Genomic DNA, 22522 nt, shown 5'->3' on the forward strand with positions numbered 1-22522 from the left:
CCCTAAGATTCCTCCTCAACCTGCTGCTCATATGAAATAAATGACAATACCACATATTATCTAACTATTTATGTTCTTATATTGCACCTATCACCCTGTTATGTGACACTCGCGTGCTTCTAAATAGTAACATTTCTTAAATTATCTCCAACTCTAGAGCTGTTTCAGGACCTTCACTTCTTACCTTCCTTCAACATGAAACTAACAAAATATGGGATTTCATATTCTTTTATACTTTTTACTCACTGTGTTTTGATAATTAAACATGCTTATTACATACAAAAAATGTAAACTCTCTGTTTTTTCCCTTAAGTCACGCTGCTGTATATAGCAGTCAGAGGTATAGGTTGTTTTTAAATTAATGGAGATATCCTATCTCCTATAACTGGAAGGGACCTTGAAAGGTCATCGAGCCAAGCCCCCTGCCTTCACTAGCAGGACCAAGTACTGATTTTACCCCAGATCCTTAAGTGGCCCCCTCAAGGACTGAATTCACAACCCTGGGCTTAGCAGGCCAATGCTCAAACCACTGAGCTATCCCTAATACCAGACTTCAAGCAAATGTTCTGAAGGTTCTCAGTATTTTGAACACAACAACATGGCTTTCCATTCCTATTGCAGTCACTCAGGGAATGTTCATGAATGTTCGCCCTACAACCCCAACACTTAGAAATGCCATAGCTGTCCCTTTGCTGAAAGGAAATTGACAAACTTTTTGTCAGAGCAGCCGGGCTGTCTAACCCTGTTCACTTAACAGATAATTAGATTCTCAGTTAAAGGCACCCTGTCACTTGCAAGGATTGACTTTTGCCTTTCCCCCCACCCACCCACGACTCTGGAAAAACTATTACAAAAGCAGTTTCCAAAGTCCTGAAATTCCTGATTGTTTGATAAAGAACATTTAACAAGTGTTTCCACTGACCAGCCAAAGAGAAACATGAAAACATTTTACAGAAATAGAAACTGATTCAGTACACACATTTTAATAACTATGCACTGAGCAAACACTAGACTACATCCTTATAAATCAGAAAGTATTTCTGTCAGTTTTAAAACATTATTTCCCTTCTTGTTCCACTCAGCTTAGTCAATACGTACACCATACCTACTACTCAGGAGGTTCAGGTGGTGATGCTCTTAACAGTTTCCCCAGTAGACAGCTCCCTTGGACCAGGAAGCTCTGTGCACTGCCTGAATGCCACCCCGCCTGAGCCAGGATCCTCCCTTTTGTGGACCTCCAGCACTGACAGGCCTTATGGGAGTAGGGCATTGGAGCTGACTGAGTTGAGAGGAGCTCTTTAACCCCTGCTTGACTGGGGTAGGGAGCTGCCCCACCTCACTGAGCAATGTCACATTTTCCAGTAGGGTGGACACTTGTGTCTTCTTCAAAGTATCTGAAAATTTCACCCCCTGATTCTTATTACTCACATTTCTAAGGCACATGACTATGTTTTCTTAACAGAAGTCAGATGAGAGATGACTAGCTGCCTTAGGGAATCCAATATGCATTACCAGAAGAAAGCCTGAACTTAGAGATGTATCTTGCATCGCACCCTAAAATAGGATTTGTGTTCTGACAGAACTGCACCAGGAGTTAATTTCACAGTGTGGGGCTTGCTACTGAAAATGCCTCAACTCTAGCCCTACATTGAGTTAATACACAAGCACATACAACTGCAGTGTCCCAACTAACCCCAACCAGCATGGCAGGATGTCCTGGGGGAAAAGAGTCTCTAAGAGAAATGATCCAGGGATAATATCTCCACTAGGTGTCAAGACAAGGAGTTATTTGAACAATGACATAGTAGTGCATTTCTTGTTGAGGCATTGCCATAATAATAATAATAATACTTTGCTCTTCACCAGTAGATCTCAAAGCACTTTACAAATAGAAAAACTGAGGCACAGAGAAGGGCCGTGACTTGCCCAAGGTCACCCAGCAGGCCAGAGCTAGGAATAGAACCCTAGTATCTTGCGTCCCAGTCCAGTACTCACTTTTCCAAACCACACTGCCTCCATGCCTCAAGCATGCTCTTAATGTCCCTTTTTTAGATGGATCCCTATTTAAACCTGGGGAATTCATGGTCAGTTGGTAACATCTACACTGTGGACACTTACTGAATATGCAAAAATAAAATCTGCATTAGTGCTTTTTGTGGGTACGTAGCGACCTATTTGGAATGTTTGTTTGTTTGTGCAATAGGTACATGTGCAAATTTCCCAGGCTCAATTTAGACAGCCAATCTGCAAAGTTTGGCCTTTAATTTTCTAATGCCTAAAATGGCCAATATTTCTTTATCAAGTATAGTGCGTGCTTAGTAGATAGCTTTACAACTCAGTTATCCCATCCATTAGATTCATATAAATCACACTTAGTAAGTAATGATGAAATGATTATACCACATTAAATCAGGAGGATGGTGTTCATTAATCAATTTTGTCACCTATAGCTTTGCATTTCTTAACTGGATGATGAAATGAAGTGCTTTCCCAAAGAACACAACCGCCATAAAATGTAACAGAAGTTTGTTGAGGGAAGGCAGATTGGCTAAATTCTAGACATGAGATGGCCAAATGAAAAAATAAATGGCCATTCCCTAGTAGTAGAGTGGTTGTTATTAAAAAGTCAGCATTTACCCAAAGTTGCCATTAAAGGCATCAGAAATCCTGCAACTATAGCATATTCTGAGTGCAGAGTTTTGACAGCATGGCATAGTAATTGCTAATTTTTTAATAGTGAACACTACATTTCTTCCATCAGTTACAATGAAAAATAGGAGCAGACATTGAAAAATATCCTATGAGCCTATACTGGAGACATGGGTTATAAAACCTCCTTTTGAATCCCATTGTTTGAGTTAATGCAAATTATTCAGGTCAGAGATCTGCTTGATCCCTGGGGGGAAATGTTAACATTCTGTACAAATTTTAATTATTTTAAATAACCTATCTTCTTAAAAAAAAATATTGTTTACACTTTATCAAAAAGTATTACTGAAAAAAAAAAAAAAAGATTATGAAAACATGCAATTTTCCTGAAAGGACAGGATCCATCTATTTCCAATAACATTTCGTCCCTGTGTTTTCTTCTTTTTTGATCATACAATATGCCTATATGGTTTGAGATGTGAAATATTTTATGACTGTCTGCTGGTGTAAATCCATAAATGCTCTAAAAGAACAATTTCATACTTGCTGATAATTTATTATTCAGCTTTCCCTTCCTCTGTTCTCCCCAGATTCCCATGCATACATTCTCTAGAACTAAACTATTTAGAGTATATTTCATTTCTTCTCTTCCCTCTGATGTATAGTCAAAGTTTGGGTTGCTTTCTTGGACAATATTCTACAAACAACATAATCTACTTGCTAGCAATTTTCTTGACAATGTAAATTCTTTCAAGGCTCTCTCTCTCTCAAAACAGTGAAATTTTACATTTAAATCTAATAATATTGGTAAAAGAAAAAAAAAAAACACGTCACCAGCAATAAATGGTGTATTTAGAAGAACCCAGCCCTATATACTGCGTTCCAGATACAACACCTTGTGTGCTTTTTTTTGTTGGTCTGCAGGGAATAGGATAGCTAAATAAACTATGCAACTTACAGCTGTCCAGGCTCCTTTTTTGCACCGAGAACACAGCCATCCATCATGGATTTCATGAGAAGGAACACCATAACAACCTAGAATAAGAGAGCTGGGTTGATTAATATATTCTGCCCTTCTGGGTGTCTATAGCTCCACACAATTCAGCTGTATACAAACACTAAAGTAACATATGCCTTGTGACCAAAATGACTAACTAATGAGCCCCTTCCCAGGTTAAGTCTAATGCTACTGCATAATCAACTTATAAGGGACACAGGCAGCAATCCATCTAGTTCTCAATTCTGAGAACCTTCCACTTTATTAGTTTTTTCTAGTCCATATGATATTTTTCCATATGATAAAAATTAAGAATCAGATAAATGAAGTAACACTAAATCTTTCCAACTATATGGCACTTACATATGAGGATCATAGTGTGCTATATGTACGTTAACTAATTAAGTCCCAGCACCTCTCTGAGTACTGTAGAAAGTCACTCCACCTGACACTTCTGAAAAGGGGAAGAATATATTATGGGTGAAATTATGGCACCACTGAAGTTAATAGCAAAACTTTCATTGACTTCAGTGGGGCCAGAGCTTCACCCTAATTATTTAACAGGGTAACACAACACTACACAACAGTTTAGACTAGGAAGAGAACATGTTATTCTAACAAAAGTTCAGGGTGAATTTTACAGAAAGGAACAGATACAGGAATTGCAGGTAGGCACACATTAGTAACTGGAGAAAGACTGGGCGCTGGGGCTGATACCTCCGACCAGGACACTGGGGCTAATGCCCGTATAGTTAATTAAAGTGCTACGGGACAATTATTGATCACAAGTGGTCAAGGACCTTGGTTTTACTTCTCAACTGAAAGATGGCACCTCTAGCGTCACAGCTTCCCCTATTTTTATGCTGGGCCATTGGTTCAATACTGACTTAGAAGGAAGGCACCATCTATTTAATAATGAAAGTATTCCTTGGAGGTCTCCCATCTAAGTACTGACGTGGCCCTGACTTTTGAAATCTAGTGGGATCACAGCAGAAGGTGATATGGTTGCACGGGTATTTTATTATGCTAAGTTTGATTGATTCCAGCAGATGAGACTGAAAATTGTATATATAAAGCTTTGGTCTGTTCCATAATGATGTTAACAAATATTTACAGGGTTCCAATTATTTGCTGTTTTCACAGATGAAGTTAACAATTCCCGGAATATTTGATGTCCTGATATAAAGTTTTATCCTAACAATTCTGAAGACTACACATAAAACTGTTCTGAATAGACTCAGTATATGTTGCTTGCTACTCAAAAACCATAATAAAGCAAATAAGGCAAAATTGTAAATCACAACTTCTTTAAATTGAGTGATTAGTTTATTTACTTGCATGAACCTGTACACAACACTTTGCACAGGATATTAGAAGACTTGTTCCATCCTCTTCAATAAAGGCATTTGATGGATAGTTTTCAGTGTTTTCTTCGCTATAAATAAAACACATCTCTGGAATAAGTGGTTTAGTCTTTTCACCAGCCGTAAATGTTTCATCTGATTTTGTTTCCCAGCAAGTATAATTTTCTTCATTATGGTTGTCTGGCTGGAAATACACAATATTTATATTTAACTAAAAGACACAAAAGACTTATTTATTTGTTATTTTGACTTGGGTGTACACACTTTTCCCCTTCCGTTCTTACACTAGTGGTTTAATAGTTTCAAAAGAAAATTAGCTGCTTCCAAAGCACCATTTTCTTTAGTTACTTGATTATTTTGGTAGGTCTTAGATTAAAAATAGCACTCCAGCAGTCTGAAAGTTAGTGCTGCTACAACTGTGCTCACTTTATTGTACCATGCACTGGGGCCAGCCCCATGAGCGGAGGAAGGGAGTGCCACACTTTCCCAGCCCTGCTCTTCCCCCAGACCAGCTCAGACCCCAGCCTCGCTCCTCCCTCAGCCCCATTCAGCTCCCATTCCTGCTCCACCCCCAGCCCGGCTCTGCCCTCACTCCGTGTACCCTCAGACCAGTTCCGCCCCCAGCTTCACTCTACTCCCTGCTCCATCCCTAGCTTGGCTCTGCCCTTATCTCCTCTCTGCCCCCAGACCAACTCCGCCCCTAGCTCCAGCTCCTGCCCCATCCCCAGTTCCACCTTCAGCCCAAATTCCACTGCTGAGAATGCCTTGGCTATGCAGTAGTGGTGCGGGGGCACGGACAGCCTTTGTTACTGGTAATGGGTGGGCGTGACTGAAAAAGTTTGAGCACCACTGCTCTCTATACTATAAGTCAGTCTGCTGTCCAGCCAACATCTGCAGCTTTCTAGAGCTTGTCAAACTACTAAACTACTGCTATTTTCTACTGTGCTTACTTCTTTCAAAATGAAATTATTTCACAAAAGTGCTAAGAATGGCCTGACTCATGAAAGTTTTTATATTTGCTATGATACACAGCTGTAAACATCATTATTTTTTGCTGGCAGCTCTGCTAGAAGTGGGAATGGCTGAGATAATAGCAAACACTATTTTTCTTGTTATTGTGCTCAGATTAGCATGATTTGTACTTGGTACTGTATGTCTCACTTTTACATTGGATCCATTCATTTACGAAAATGCAATAGTTAAAAACAAACACAGGAGTCAATAAAATCCTTTGCATCTGCCCGATGCCTCATTCTTTAAAGACAATTTCACTTCATTTGGAAAGGGTACCAAAGCAGTGATCTCCAAGCCAGGACTAAAACCATGTATGAATTATTGTCTTAAATATGAAGAGACGTACTGCACTTGTGTGTCCCATCCCAAGCATGTTATTTTAAAAATATTTTGATGGTCAAGATTCAGCTTTAATATTGTATCAAGTTGCAAGCACTGGGTGTGACAGAGCAAATGTGCACTCTGTGTGGAGGTGGCTGGGCGGTGTTAGCGGCCTGTGATAGACAGGAGGGTGTACTGAAGAGTAAGTCCTCCAGGAAGTGTAGGGAGGTTGCACTTCCTGCACACTGTAGAAGCAGCAGCTGTGGGCTGCAGCTCCAGAATAATGGGAAGTTTGTTACCTCATTGCTGTGCATACTCTTGTTCATAATAAAGCGTTTATTGTGACACCAATCTCCTTGGCAGAGAGATAATCCATGGTACCAGGAGTGGACGGCACAGCATAACTCAGTGAGACCCAGTGACTGCTATATAGTCTGTGCAACTGCACACAACTCCCCCACACCAGCACTGAGAATCAAGGGAAATGCTGAATATGCCTGGAAAACATTCAAGCAGCAAGTTGAGCTGCATATGAAAGCCACTGGGACAAATAAACTGGAGGATGAGCAAAAGATTAACAGTGCCAGACACAGGAGCCCTAGATGTATACAGTGCATTCCATACAGATGGTGTGGGGAAAGAGAGGAAATGTTCAGAAATAACTAAATTGTTTGAAGATCATTGTGGCTCTAAAAATGTTACTTATGAGAGAGATGCATTTAGGATGAGAACACAATAGAGGAGTTTGTAACAGACTTAAAACTAAAAAGTCAGTCCTGTGAGTATGGAATATTAAAAGATTCATTAAAGACCAGATTGTCCTGGGGTGTAACAATAAAGAATCTGTGAACAGTTACTAAGGGAGATGGATATGACACTAGAAAGGGCAATATGTATATGCCAAGCAGCGGAACAAACAGAAACACAAATAAAAGGCCTAGAGAAAGGCACAGAGCACATGACTCAGTACTATAATTAAGCCAGCCAGGGGAAAGTTCACAGAAATTAAACTGACCAGTGACAGGAAAATGGAAAGCAGGAAACAAGTCAGTGATGTGGCAATCAACAAGAGTATAGTAAATGCCCAGCCTTCGGGCAAATATGTGGAAACCGTAATAAATCCAACCATTATGCTAAGATGTGCGGAGAAAGTGCAGGTTTCATGTATTGAGTGCAAAAATGGATTCTTCAAACGAAGAGGAAGAGCTGTTCTTAAAGAGAAGAAGGAATATGAAAATACAACAGACTGTTTAATTAAAATGTGCACTGTCACTGGGTGGCTGGCCCCAGTAAATGAAGCCGGGCCACCTCCCCTAAGCCAGTAAAGATGCTCTCATTTTGCCAGTTAAGAGGGCGGAACAGCCCCTGGGAGTTATAAAGGAACAGAGAGACACAGTGAGAGAGATCTGATGAGTCAGGGTTGCCTGGAAGGAGGAAATCTGCATGAAATGAGAGCTGTCAAAGGAAGATGATGTTTTTTGGGGCAAGGCTGAAGGCAAGAAGAGCAGCAAGAGGGGTTTGCTGGCTGAGCTCCCAGAGCCAGGGCCAGAGGTCTGGAGAGGGCTGAAGGTAGGAGGAGCAAAAGAGGGAGGTGCCTGCTGGCTCTAAGCCAGAGAGCCGAAGCCAAGAACCAGAGAAAGCTGAAGGCCGGGGAATATTGGCAGAAGTTATCTGCAGACGTCTCCACCATTGAGAGCTGGACCCACTGATGTCTCTGCACCAGAGAGCTGGACCCAGGGGAACAGTGAGACGGCAAATGGACCAGGGGGAGTGAGGGATGCTCCCCTGGCGAGGATAATCTCCCAGCAGAAAGGCTGTGGGGATTCTCACCTAGGAAGAGCAGGGTTGCACTCCAGCTGGAAGGGCCGGGGTGGCCGTCCTGGCAACGAGGGATGGAAGAGGACTGACAAAGAGTCCAGGTGTGGCAAAAGGTTCCGTCGTATGGTATGTGGGATGTCAAGGGACAAAATGGAATGAGTTTTTAATGACTGGGTGATAAACAGACTACATTTTGGAACTTTTGTTGCAGACTATTTGTAGTATGTTTTAAAAAATTAGCCCCAAGAAGGGGTACTGCTGAGGCAAGAGAGCTTGGCACAGAGTCCCTGGTTTGCCTCAGGGGAAACTGAGGCAGACATTCCTATCATGCTGCAGCCTGCTATAAGAGGGCACTTGAGGAGGAGCCACCTTTTGACATGCACAAATGGCACTTATGTGACATACAATATAGACACAAGTAATGTAATAACAAACACTGAAAGAGAGAGATGGAAGGAACACAACTGTGGAGGAGTAAAAAGTGTCTGTGAAAGACTATAATGGGGGAACAATTTCGGTGACAGGAGAGTGCATGCTGACACCTAAATACAAAGTGAACACAATAAAAAAAAGAGTTTGTGGACAGGAGATTGTGGCAGAGGCAAACAACCAGTCTTGGACCTACACAGGTGTGAGATGCTTGGTCTCATAAAAGGATGTATAACAGAGAGACAGAACAACCTTTCAGATATGAAAAGTATTAATAGAATCGAATCGAATAGAATAGAATAGAATTAATACTTTCAGATATGAAAGTATTAATAGAATCATGTAAAGATGTATTCACAGGAAATGGGTGCTTTCCAGTAACATGCAAGATACAGTTAATAGATGAAGAAGAATCTGTGGTACACACTACACGAAAAGTTCCATAAGCCTTAAGAGCTTCAAAACATGACAGCAAATAGTATCCTTCAGAGAATAAAAGAACTGATAGATTGGGTTCACTCCTTAGTAACGGTAGAGAAAAAAAAAAGAGGGGACTTTGGCTGTATATAGACCCTAAGGAGCTGAACAAAACCATAAAAAGAGAACACTTCCACTTGCTCACAAGAAGAGAACTGCTGTCAGGTGGTAGGAACCAAATTCTTCAACAAATTAAATGTATCACTGGATTTTGGCAGATCCCCTGGGACACAGAGCTCCAAGATCTGACTTTGAACAGACCATTTTGACAGATGCTACTTCTTCAGACTGCCTTTCAGAACATGTTCAGCTCCAAAAATATTTCACAATACAATGAGCCAGATCCTAAAGGGTGTAGCACATATGAAAGTGTTTGTGGATGAACTAATAATTTGGGGCAGCACTGCCACTGACCATCAGGAATAACCGAGGAGAGTACTGGAAACTATGAGAGCTAATAACATTAAACTGAATACGGCCAAATGTCAATTTCAAACAACAAAAACAACATAGTTGGGAAAGAGACTGACCTCGAAGGGAATCTTGCCCAATGAATCAAAGGTTCAGGCAATATTGAACATGCTGAGACCTGAAGATAAAAAGGGAATTCAAAGACTGCTAGCCATGTTGAATTATTTCAGCAAGTTCATATCTAACTATACAGCTTGCATAACTCACCTAAGACTTGTCCTCCACCAGGTCACCAAATGGGCATGGATGCCAGAGCATAAAAGGGAATTAAATTATTTAAAGCAGGTTCTGATATAACCTCCAGTGCTGCAGTTCTTTGACTCATTGAAGGACATCAAGCTCTGCACACATACTTTGAAATGAGGGCTGGGAGCAGTACTAGACCAGTGTCATGGAACGGATTATGATTGGTTGCCACTCTTATATGCCACAGAGAAGATGTATGCATAAACTGAAAAAAAGATATGAGGTCTGGTGTATGGATGTATAAGATTTCACAACTTTCTCTATGGTTGTAGCTTCAAAGCATAAACTGATCAAAACCACTGATTGAAATACACAAAAAGGGATTTGGAGAAGCACCACCCTGGATATAGTGACTACTTTCGAAAATACAGAAGTATGAGGTGACACTGGAGTTTCAACCTGGATGCCATTTAGTAATGGCAGACGCACTATCAAGAACTTATGCTTCAAGTGTCAATACGTAGCTTGATGACCTGGAACAAGCAGTAAACATACCTGTGAACATGGTAAGTGTCACATGCTGTATCTCCAGGCATATGGGATGAACTGGAGACAGCAACTGCTAAAGATGAAATGCTACAAGCAATGATACAAGCAGGGCCGGCTCCAGGGTTTTGGCCGCCCCAAGCAGCCAAAACAAACAAAACAAAACAAAAAAAGCCGCGATCGCGATCTGCGGCAGCAGCAATTCGGCAGGAGGTCCTTCACTCCCAAGCTGAGTGAGAGACCGTCCGCCGAATTGCCACCAAATACCTGGACCTGCCGCCCCTCTCCGGAGCGGCCACCCCAAGCACCTGCTTGAGAAGCTGGTGCCTGGAGCCGGCCCTGAATACAAGCAATAAGTAAAAGAGGGGAAAAAATCCAAACTTCCCACCTGCCTAGTCCCGCTATAAAACAGCTTTCAGTGATTGCAGGAGTGCTCTTGAAGGGAACACAAATCATAGTTCCAATAGTGATAAGGAAAATATTGGATTGAATACATGAAGGGTACCTGGGAATGACCAAATCAAAAAAAAGAGCTAGAGAAGTTGTATTCTGGCCACAGATTAATAATGACATGGAAGAAATGATGGGACAGGTGTGCAACATCAGAAATACAAAAATTCCCAGCAGAAAGAATCCAGCAAAATTAATCACTTGCAATTCCATGGGACAAAGCTGGAATTGATGTGTTAAACTGGGGAAGACATGATCACCTGGTTATAACCAATTTCTCAGAAGTAGTCAAACTTGAAGATACCACATCTGCAACTGTTGTCAGGCACATTAAATCTGTATTTGCTTGGCATGTTATTCTGAGAATAATAATAACTGACCATGGACTACAATTCAAGAACAGGGAATTCCTGGACTTTGCTAAAATGTACGACTTTCAGCACGAGACATTAAGTCCCATATATCCTCAAGCCAATTAATTATCTTAATGTGGAGTAGGTATAGTGAAGAACGTGCAGAAAAAAAGTGGATGCAAGAGAAGATCCATTTCTATCACTACTCCAGCTACAGAGCTACATCACCACAATGTGGAAAGTCACTTACTGAACTCCTTTAGAGCAGATGTATAAATATTCTATTACCAAATATGGATACAAATGAAGGATGATAGTGAGAAAAAAAGACTAGGAAAGTACAGACAAAATAGTATGATAAAGGAGCAAGACCGCTTCCATTGTTAAAAACAAAGACAAAAGACAAAAACAAAGTAGTAAGAATTTGACCAGTCGAAGCTACAATGATCAAAGAGGAGTTACTTCGCTCTAGACTCAGTGACCACAGATGAAAGCACAATCTCATGAAGGAATAAGCATCTGCTCAATATATCTGACAACTTGGCTGAGACAAGTGAAGTGAGAGCAGACATACAAGTTGAAAACCATTCCCAAACTGACCCTGTTATTGATAATGAGGCAGAACCTTAGAGAAGGATTTGACCAAAGAGGGTTTGCAACACAGCAGATTGGAAAGATTGCTGAAATGTCCCAAGAGACTGATTGAGACATCTTAAGGTTGTGTTTAGCAACCTGAAGAGTTAGGTCAGTTAGTGTATTTGTAATAGTTTGATACTTTAATTTAACAGTGTTTTAGTTCAGGCAGGAAATTTCAAAAAGGGATCTAAAAATGGGAAGATGTGCTGTACAGTAAGTCCTCCAGGAAGTGTAGAGATGCCAAACTTCCTGTATACTATAGATACAGTCTTTAGTTTGCTGGGACACACTTCCTGCTGGGGGCAGTCACAAAGAAGCCCAGCATAAGGCAGTTGCAGGCTGAAGCTACACAGAGTAGTCGAAAGTTTGTTATCTCATTTCTGTACCTGTGTCCTGTTCATATTAAGGAGTTTATTATGACAACAGTTTGGTCATCAATGTGATATCACAAAAGTCAGACTAAATGATTTGGTGGTCCCTTCTGATCTTAAACTCGACGATTCTATGTCAGAATTTTCACCTGACATTCATTATTGGTATTTCCACAAACGTATATCAAACAGTACTGTAGATTAGATGTTTTCTCTGGGTGAAATGTTGCTGCCCAAAAGGCCCAAGTACCATTAAACCACAGGGGTTCTGCAGTGCTGCAGACCAGGAAAAGGCCAAACAGTAAGACTCTGTCCTCCCTTGAATAACTTTCTTTCCACCGTAATGCAGAAAGAGAATTTGGGGGAGGAAGGAAGTGACTAGTGGATCTACAACTACATGGTTCTACTATCTTCAAATCTGTCTCCCCTGCAAGGAATAAGTGCACAGTAGTAAAGGCCACAAAGAAGCCACTCAGCTACTCTACCTTCAACCCACAGGCTGTGGGGGGAAAATTGGAAGGAGGCCTGCCAGTAAATCCTTCTTGAAAAATTTATTTACTATGGCTGGTGGATCATTTACCCCTTATGTAGTGATTAATACTTCACTTTCTATACTAATGAGTCTTAGCTAGAAATGAATTTTTCCTTTCCTTTTCATGTCACAAATTAACCTTCTATAATGATTAGTGTTTGCATCATTTAATTTTATTGTCATGCATAGCTATAACAGAGACATTAAAGACTCCTTTCCAAATAACTACTGAATTATTCGAATCCGGCTTACCTTATAGTAGGGCATAAGGAGAGTGCAAATGGCACAATGGGGTTCCATTTTGGCTGCAGCTGCATTATATTCTTTTTCAGCAATGAAATCGGGTGCTCTTTTCTGCCAAAGGTGGACAAGAGGTTTGGCCCATGACTCTGTTTCTTGCACTTCCTCTTCGATTAAGGGAGTCTCAAGCAGTTCTTAAAGAAAATAAACACTCGGTAAAACTATATTCTTGGGATGAAGGCAAACAATACTGAAGTATCCATCTGCACTAGCAATGAATAGCAAACAGTGTCAAAAGAACTTTGGCATGTGAGAACAAATGCAAAAGAACAATACAATTATGTGGTGCGGTGAAGAGGTCCACAGTACAGGGTAGAGAGGAGAGCTTTGTCCCTGCGCTACATGCTTATTTCGCCACAAAGAGCATCGGGGAGCATTGCAACACTTATATTCCTTACAATTTGTGTTTATACTCAGATTTGCAGAGTGAACATCTATATCCCCCATCTCTTACTTCCTCCAACCTCTGCCTCCTTCCTAGTATGCACTTGCTTTAACTCCCACCACTGAACCATGCTAGAGCCTGTCAACCAGCACCAAGCAAGTCAGTTGGTTTTCCCCAATATGATGCATTTTGATTTGCTTTTTAAAATATGTTTATATTCATTTTCTGTAGCATATAATGCACAAATATTTTGGACTTTAAAAATATGCAATACTGAGAGACAATCAGACCTTGCCTATGATCAGGCTCAGGTGACGTTCAGTGGTGGCTGTGATGCCTCCTGCTGAGAGCCTGATGGGCCATCACATGAAGAAGGATCCGGTGTTCTCAGGGATCTGCCTTTTCAGACCTGAAAGTAAGTTTGTCTTACTTGCACATTGTGTCCCTCTGAAAACCCTCACAGTGCCTGAGACTAATAGGTTACTCCTTCCTCTCTTCTTCACACAGGTAGATAGATCCTTTCCCCACAGGTGGATTTTTGCCACCTCACCCTGTGAGCAACCTCTGCACCAAATTAGCTGGGAATTCCATAGCAAATGACTAATTTTACCCTATTAAATAAACTACACACATGCTAGGAATGTCCAGTCCTCATCACAGGGAGCTGGAACTCTCACAGAAGCAAAGTTTAGAGGTAACATGCAATTAATTTCTTTTCAAGTCTCCCCAGATTTGGTACTAATGGGATATGTCTAATTGTAGCTCTCCTGCACATGGAAGACCCACAATGAAAGGTGAGAGGATTAAAACAGCCTCGACTCATCACTGAACGAAGGACCTCCCAGGCATTCTCCCGGGAGGCATTCATTTCTACTGAGTAGCACCTGGGAAATGTGTGAAGAGAACACTGAGTAGGGTATGGCATATCTCTACGACAGAGGATGATGCCCTTTCTGCCCAGGAGGCAGCTAGCCCTCAAATAAAAGTAAAGCTAATAGTTATTCATAGGACAAAGAACCTCTGCAGCTCTGCATGGTTCTTTAATACTAGTTCTACTAGTTGAATTTTACACTCCTGAGTGCTAGGGACAAAGAACATCAGGCATAAATACATACAGAGAATAGTCTAATCTTTTAGAGGATTTCTTAACTGGGATGGAAGGAAGGAAGGAGAGTGCCCTCTTCTCAATGGAGACTTGCAAGACAGAGCCACCAGTTCTGGCTACCAGGAACATCCTTCAATCACAAAGAAACTGGTTTTAGTGGGTTGAAAAGATAATGACAACCCCTTTTCAAGCCAGACAGACTGCAAGAGAGAAATAATACCTTGGGCAGCATGGCAAACTAGTCTAACTCCCATCAAGAAGCTGCTTACTAATAGGTGTCTGTCAGGAATGATGTAGTCCTGGGACAAGAGACTTGGAGTAAAATCCTGTCCCCATTGAAGTCAATGGCAAGACTCCCACTGACTTCAATAGGGCCGGGAATTCACCCTGTGTTGCTTTAATGGGTCCTCCAGGACTAAATTGGTGGAGACACACCATGTGACCTCCACATGGATGGCAATGATCTCTTTAGGATCCCTGGACTGCATAGGTATGGGGGGGTAGAACTCCCTGTTCACTCTGGGAAGGGGAACCTGTTTCCCAGCCTTAGTAAAACATTGCTGGAAAACTCTGCAAAGATAATTTTGTGGACTTTTATTACTAGTAAATCACCCCAGGTGCAAAGAGCAAAAAATCAGGAAAGATGGCTGCAGGGAAGATTATTTGACCCTTGTGGCAAAGTTTCTCTCTGAAGTGATCCCCTTCCACATACACACACATATACCCATGATTAAGAATGATCTCAGTGGTTCTTGAGGACATGAAATTTCTATGCAGTCAGATGAATGGTGACTGTGAGGTCTTTGAGATGGGAATTTTTAGAAAAATGGAAGGATAGGTAGGTATCCATTACGGATACTGAAAACCCTGGGAATGGGGAGAGAGGAAAGAGCAGAAAACTTTGAAAAGTCATTGAATACAATTTAAAGAAGAGAAGAGATAGTTCTATAGTGTGGTGTTCATTTTTAACAATGTATTTATGAAGATTAGTTTCTTTCAGAAGAAAACAATATAGAAGAGTTTAAGTAAGCTGGATCATCACATTCCTTCAGCCCATGACTGCCTTTACCAGCTTACAAAGAAGTAAAGGCTTTATAGATCTCTTCCTCTGATAAAACTATCCTGAATTGCCATAAAATATTATAAAGCATAATAGTTGTATTGATGATGAGTACAGAAATGAATTATTTTCATATAAACATAGTATGTGGCCACATATTAGATAGAGGAATTAATAAACTGACATATACTACATGTAAATTTATTTACAATGTTATACACTGCTATTCAAGAAACATTTGCCCGCAATGTACATACAGCAGACTTGAGAAAAACAGGAAATGTATGAGAACAGCAGTTTCCAAACCTAAATTCAGTTTACAGATGGCAATTGGGTGACATGCAGGTACAAAGTGTATAGTTAACAATGTAGGAATAATTGGACAAATTAAGATTTCCAGAATATAGAATCCACCTTTAACCAAAAATTCCACCATAAGTTAAAAGAGTTCTGTTGAGCATATTTACAATACCCTAGAATCTTAAAATAAAATATATTGTTCCCTGCCATGACAACACCTATCAGTGTTGTCATTTTCAATACGACAGGCATAGATTATTATTTCTTATATTGCCAATGTAGCAGAAGACAATGAGTTAATGTCTCTTGCACTTTGCTCTCTGGCAACTCCCTAACAAATTTTCTGGTGGAGGATTTACAGCTACCCCCTTTTACATACTCTGTCATGAAGTTTCTCAAACCTCTGTTCTTGGCCCCTTTCTCTTCTTTATTTACTTTTCCTTATAAAACAACCTCATTGCTAGCTTCATCCTTCTTATGTTCAATGGCTATTATCCAGGATGGGTGGGGATAGTGTTCCTAGCCTCTGTTTGTCTGAAGCTGGGAATGGATGACAGAGGATGGATCACTTGACCATTACCTGTTCTGTTAATTCCTTCTGGGGCAACTGTCATTGGCCACTGCTGGAAGACAGGATACTGGGCTAGATGGACCTTTGATCTGACCTAATATGGCCATTCTTATGTTCTTGCTAATTTCTCTCCAGAACTAAACTTCTCCCTCAACTCACTTTTGAACCTCTCTATTGTCATTATTTTTAATATTTATCTTAAAATTGCACTTTCAGACAGATTTGGAGCGCCACTGAGCTAAGCACTCTGCAAACACACAGGTAGACACAATCCCTGCCCTGAGGAGTTTACAATCTATATCTTCCAGAAATGGGCACAGGGCTGGGAACTGTTGACCAGATTCTCAGCTGGCGTAAAAGGAGATAACTCCATTGACTTAAATGGAGCTTTGCCCATTTACACTAGGTCAGCATAGAAAAAAAGTATTGTTCTTGAGCAAATCCCACAAAAAAATTGGCTATTAAGGATTTTTTTCACATTTCTTGTTGGCATTTAGAAACCCTGAGATGTTTCCCTCTTCCCTCAAATATGAGAATTTGACACAGTAAATCCATTACTTCTGATACAGTCAAAACTCTTACTGATGTCAACTGATTACCTGTGTAAGGATTGCAAGATTGACCCACTACTGGTGCCTCGTGGAAAACTTCGAAAAGCATTTCCACAATTTATCCAGTATGTCAGACTTGCTGCTCAATTCTTTAATGATCCATTTTTTGATTACTGACTACATCAACAAAGAACCTCTCTATTCCTTAACAGTTCATCTGTTCTTGTTGCTTATTCCCCATCTGATATCATAATACTCTATATCACACAGTATAATTATTTCCATAGCTACCAATGATGATGTCATAAGTGAGGATACACTTCCAAAGGAAATGAGCTGCAGGAACAGATGATTCTTTAATGCAAAAATACTTTCACACAAAAAATCCGCTCAGGAGTAGACCTGAATGCTTCGCTTTGAGAATACACATTATACACCGGTATCCGGACTTTTTAACAACAAACTCTGTTAGCTGGTTCACATTCTTATAAACAACTTTCTGTTCTCCCAGGGCTGGTTGGCTCAGCAGAACATCAGCAGATAAGACTCTATAGATGGAGTCAAACAGCATATAAAGTCATATGTGCTCACATCCTGATATGGGTAGGAAGCTATGCGAGGGGAACTGGCCAGCAGACTTAAGATCGTGTTCAAAGTCCTCTGACCTGGGAAAGTCCTCTGACTGCAGAAAGTGTTCGCTGGGCCAGCTCCCCTGATTGTGCATTGAAATCTTTATTTCCTGGAACATGACTGCAGTACAGAAAGTGGTTATGTGAAGTCAAATCTTGGGATAATGAATCTAACCTTGCAATAAGCAAGAGTTTCAGTTATCTGATGTTCAGATAAAAAAATCCTCAGTCAAACTTTGGTTAATTTCTATGAGCTGTCACTAAAGTAAATGAACATTAAGTATCTTAACTACTTGCCAGCATCGCATCAATATCGGTAAAAAAAAACCCTACTAATTCATGGGGTGCAATTAAAAAGTTAAGCTAAACAAAAAGAAGTTATTCTTCAACCGAACGAAGCGCGTCTACACACAACCTTGCACCAGCTTAACTAAGCCGCTTTTAAAACAAACCTTTAGTTAAGCCAGTGCAAGTCTGCATGTCAATAAAGCCTAAAAGAAGTCAGCTAGCACCAAACTATCACAGCCAGGAAATTAACTGAACAAAATTAAACATTACACTATTTCTACTAACTGAACATTTTACACTAGCATCCTTGCCAAGGTCAAAATATGATTGTAAGGAGCAGGCACAGAGTAGTCTCATATCAAGCCAGCATTTCTCTTCATATGCTTTCCAAGTGCAATAACAACAGCCACTTATATAACAGCCTTTCATCCATGGATCTCAAAAGCCTTTACAAACATTAATTAAGCTCAGAACACCCCTATAAAATGGGTAAGGAGTATTATTCGTGCTGTGGGTCTCTTACAAAGTTTGGCTTACTAAGTGAACTCCAAAGTTTTAAATCACAGGAAAGTAGAATGAAGCAGTTCATTTCAAGTCTCTTATCTGAGGGAGAAAAAGAGGAGGAAAAAAGTTTTGAAATTCCGCCAACTTGAACTGGGTTATGAGTTCAAGGTTCAGAGTATTCACAAACTTCATCCCATGCTGGTGAAAACGGGCTGAGGTGGTTCCTGCAGCTGGTGAACCTCCTTTTCTCATAGTCTGTTGGAGAAATAGACCCTCACCCTCAACTATTCCCAGAACCCTAAATGAAGACCAGTTCCCCTAGTTATTCACAGAACTCTTTATGCACTGAAATCTGAGTGCAGCACATAGACTATATGCAAGTATGGGTAGGGATAAGTATGACAGGAACAGCTGGAAATTGACCAAGCCCAAACAGGTAACAGCCATATCATAATTTGGAGGACACCCAACAGAACGCTGAAGTGTCTTAGAGGCAGATCTCCTAGTGAACAAAGCTTTACTGAACTCGGAGCAATAGAAGACTGAGGTGTGAACCTGAAATGCAGTTACAGTGGAGAAGACGTTCCTACCAAAGAAATCACAGAAGCACTTACCCCAACGGGGCCCTAGCCTTGCACACTGACAACCTATCAGAGGCATTTCACCCAGGTGAATAAGTTCTGAACAGACTCCTACCAGTAAGGACATAGCTTGAAATGGGCAGAAGATCACAGCCCTCCTAGAAAAAAGGGCTCTAGAGGGTTCTGTAGGAGATGCAGGTGCCACCAACTCAAGTCCAGAATTTCTCAGAGAGACTGAGGAAGAAAGCAGGAGCAGAGATGTTGTCTTCAGCTAGGAGGCATCCCTCTCATCCAGTCATCCAGCCTGAGCACCTACTGATGTGGGGGGGGGGGGTGTAGCTTACTATTCTGGAGGCAGTAAGGCTTAATGTGTCCCCTCTGAGGCTCCCATGAGGTCTAGTGGGCAGGGAAAGCTCAGCATACTTCCGGGAACTGCTGTGCCTTAACCTCGCTCGTCTACATTCTCTTGGCAGGCCTTCCAGGTAGTAAGTACATTTCACAGGTTAATTGAAGAGCTGTCCTTCTAATTTGCAAGTTTAAGTTCCTGTTTATGCACACAAATTTGGGTTCTGCATGTACAAATGCTCAAGATGTGCACGCACAACTTAAGAAGCTGGTTCAACACCTGGTTGAGAATCTGACCCTAGCTGAGTGTTCAGTGGAGTAATTGTGTAACTCTCAAGGAGTTGTTCTAGTCTACATATGAGATGTTTGTGTGAAACACACATTAAGTGGTCTCAAGAGTGACCACATACCAGATGTCTGAAATGGTTGCCTTAATTTGAGGAAAGAAAATGTGCTCTTAAGTTGAGAACTTGCATTCCAAATCAAAGAAAACTTTCCTGATTGAGTTTTAAACCCTCAAAGTTGGAGTTTATACCGGAATGCTGGAAGAGCTTTTACTGAGCTGTGATGGGCAAGTTATGATACAATGTCTGCTACTTGCATTCAACTAGTGTTAGCAAAAGAAAAACTATAATACTAGCAGTATTAGTTCCAGATTTAACATGGTTGTGAAATGCTTAGATGATAAATTGATATCATCTTAGTATAAATGGAGTACCATTTCTGGCCATTACAGTTTTCTAATACTACTTGTGAGCTTAACAGCTCAGCACTTTAGGAAGTACATTTTCTGTCCCTGAGCAGTTGGTCTTTTTGGTTGTGCTTTCACGAGTACATTGTATGCTTCTTGTAATTCCACCTACATTTCTGGCAGTGTATTGCCCAACATTTCCTCATGAAACAGTAAAATGAATGGACCACTATCTTCCAAAACATTTATTAATTGGATTATGTAGGCATTAAAGGAGATTCTTCTTTATTAATGAATCTTTTATTTTTTAATAAATCCTTCATTACATCCCACAAGCCAGACAGAGGACTGGATTCCCAATATTCGGAGGCACTTTTATGTTGCTGTAAGTGACATCTCGTTATCTGTGCTGCCTGGAAACTGGTACAGGTTATGGCAAGGTTAAGTATTTTGTTTCCCAGGGAAACATGGCATATGCGATTTATTTCCAAAACAGAAGTATTAACACTCCATGAAATAATGAACAACTTAATATAAATTAATAAATATTGCCAAAGGATACATCCTATTGTATGAGAGTTCAGACTTACTGCTAGGATAGTATCAGTACCAGTAACAGTGCCAAAACTCCATACCATTTGCTAGATAATACACTCTTAAAGACAGAAACAACCTCATATAGGATAAATTAATGTATATAATATAACTAATGACATGCCATCTTTGACTTTTGCAAATACATACTTGATGCTCTATCATCTTACTTGTCTCAGGGAGGAAGAATTTTTTTTTTCTTTACTACCTAGACAAAATAGGAAAAATAAGGACCATGACTTCTTTTAGGAAAAAGGAAAACCTCTTTTAAAACAAACAACTGTGACAAAGTTCCTCCTCTATCTTGGTGGGTCCTGCGCTTATTTGCGGATTTTCTTGCCTCAGAGATTCACCATGTGGGTTGGGGAACAGCCCAGAGACCTTCGCCTCTGGAAGAACCCACAGTCCAGCTCAATTGGGAGGAACCCGGGCCCGCCCTCTACTCTGGGTTCCAGCCCAGGGCCCTGTAGACTGCAGCTGTCTATAGTGCCTCCCGTAACAGCTGCATGACAGCTACAACTCCCTGGGCTACTTCCCCATTGCCTCCTCCGAACACCTTCCTTATTCTCACCACAGGACCTTCCTCCTGGTATCTGATAATGCTTGTGCTCCTCAGTCCTCCAGCAGCACACCCTCTCACTCTCAGCTCCTTGCGCCTCTTGCTCCCAGCTCCTCACACTCGCACCACAAACTGAAGTGAGCTCGTTTTTTAAAACCCAGGTGCCCTGATTAGCCTGCCTTTATTGATTCTAGCAGCTTCTTCTTAATTGGCTCCAGGTGTCCTAATTAGCCTGCCTGCCTTAACTGGTTCTAGCAGGTTCCTGATTACTCTAGTACAGCCCCTGCTCTGGTCACTCAGGGAACAGAAAACTACTCATCCAGTGACCAATATATTTGCCCTCTACCAGACTCCTGTACCCCACTGGTCTGGGTCTGTCACACAACATATAAACATTTACTGTGCTGCAGTACAAATAACTAAGTGAATAATACATTAATGAAAGCAAACCTTGTTTTCACAAGTGTTTTGGTTTAAAAGTTTGGGGTAACTTATTTCAACACTCAATATTATCTACTTTGAACAAATTTTGCTTACTAAGTTAAAGTGAAATTCTCAGAAGGGAAACATTTGGGCCATTTGCAGAATGGGCTGTTGCCAGTACTTGCTGATCTAACCTAGCAGATGTGAAAAGCCATAGACTCTAATACAGTACAATTTTTTTTTGCCAATCTCAACAATGATTTTGCTGCTTGGGGTTATGTTCCACTGATGTTTTCTGGCTGTGTACAGCACCATTCTCTGCTATGAAGAGCATAGCAGCATCTGTTATTTTTCAGGTACTTGAGCATAATCTCAGCCCTGGGAGGCATTATATGTAGCTTCAAATGTCCTGAAAGGAATTAAAAAAAAATCGATTCACTCAATTAGAAAAAAAAGTTGCAACTTTGAAACTTCGTTGTTCCTGTTTTATTTCTACAAACTGTTGAAACTGTTTCATTTTCTCCGTGAAGAATGCAATAGGTTTTACAGCATAGGATAAAAAAATGTTAATTTTGTGAATATCTCATAATAACAGTTCTGTAAAGTCTGTGTTATTTATTTGGTGAATACATCTGATGGATGAAGTATAATTAAGTTCCACAGTTCTCATAAAAGTTGTACATGAGGAGAGACAAACTGAATCAGGTTATTAAAGTCTAAACCTAAGAGCTTCTGGAACAAATTAGTTTTAGATTAGAAGGGAAACTAAGTGCATTTATAAATATTAGTAAAATATCACAAAACATGTGACATCAGTCCTATCTCAAAATGTTTTAAATATGAAATTTAAAAGAGTATGTAAAATAACTAGAGTTTCACTTAAATGACAAAAACAATTAGTAAAGATCAATTTTACATCATTTTAACATTTATTCAGATAAGGGTAAATTAATTAAACCCTATAGGGCTTGGCTGAAGGACTGTATCCCTTATTCACCCAGAAACTCCCAGAAAGAGAACTG

General features: G+C 40.5%; 1 protein-coding gene across 4 annotated transcripts in view; it reads right to left on the bottom strand.

Annotated features, from left to right (window-relative positions):
• KDM4C (lysine demethylase 4C) overlaps nt 1-22522 on the bottom strand; it is a 422176-nt gene that overhangs the window by 123441 nt on the left and 276213 nt on the right. For 3 of the 4 annotated variants that reach the window (XM_034773514.1, XM_034773513.1, XM_034773515.1), the window contains 3 exons: nt 12867-13048; nt 4981-5194; nt 3608-3684 (listed from right to left, as the gene is read on the bottom strand). In XM_034773514.1, coding sequence (XP_034629405.1) covers nt 3608-3684; nt 4981-5194; nt 12867-13048 — 473 coding nt within the window. Of the gene's footprint in view, nt 1-3607; nt 3685-4980; nt 5195-12866; nt 13049-21420; nt 21910-22522 lie in introns of those variants that run through there. The other variant, XM_034773516.1, reaches the window with a different exon arrangement.

Source organism: Trachemys scripta, chromosome 6 (assembly GCF_013100865.1).
Source record: "Trachemys scripta elegans isolate TJP31775 chromosome 6, CAS_Tse_1.0, whole genome shotgun sequence".
NCBI classification, from domain to species: domain Eukaryota; kingdom Metazoa; phylum Chordata; order Testudines; family Emydidae; genus Trachemys; species Trachemys scripta.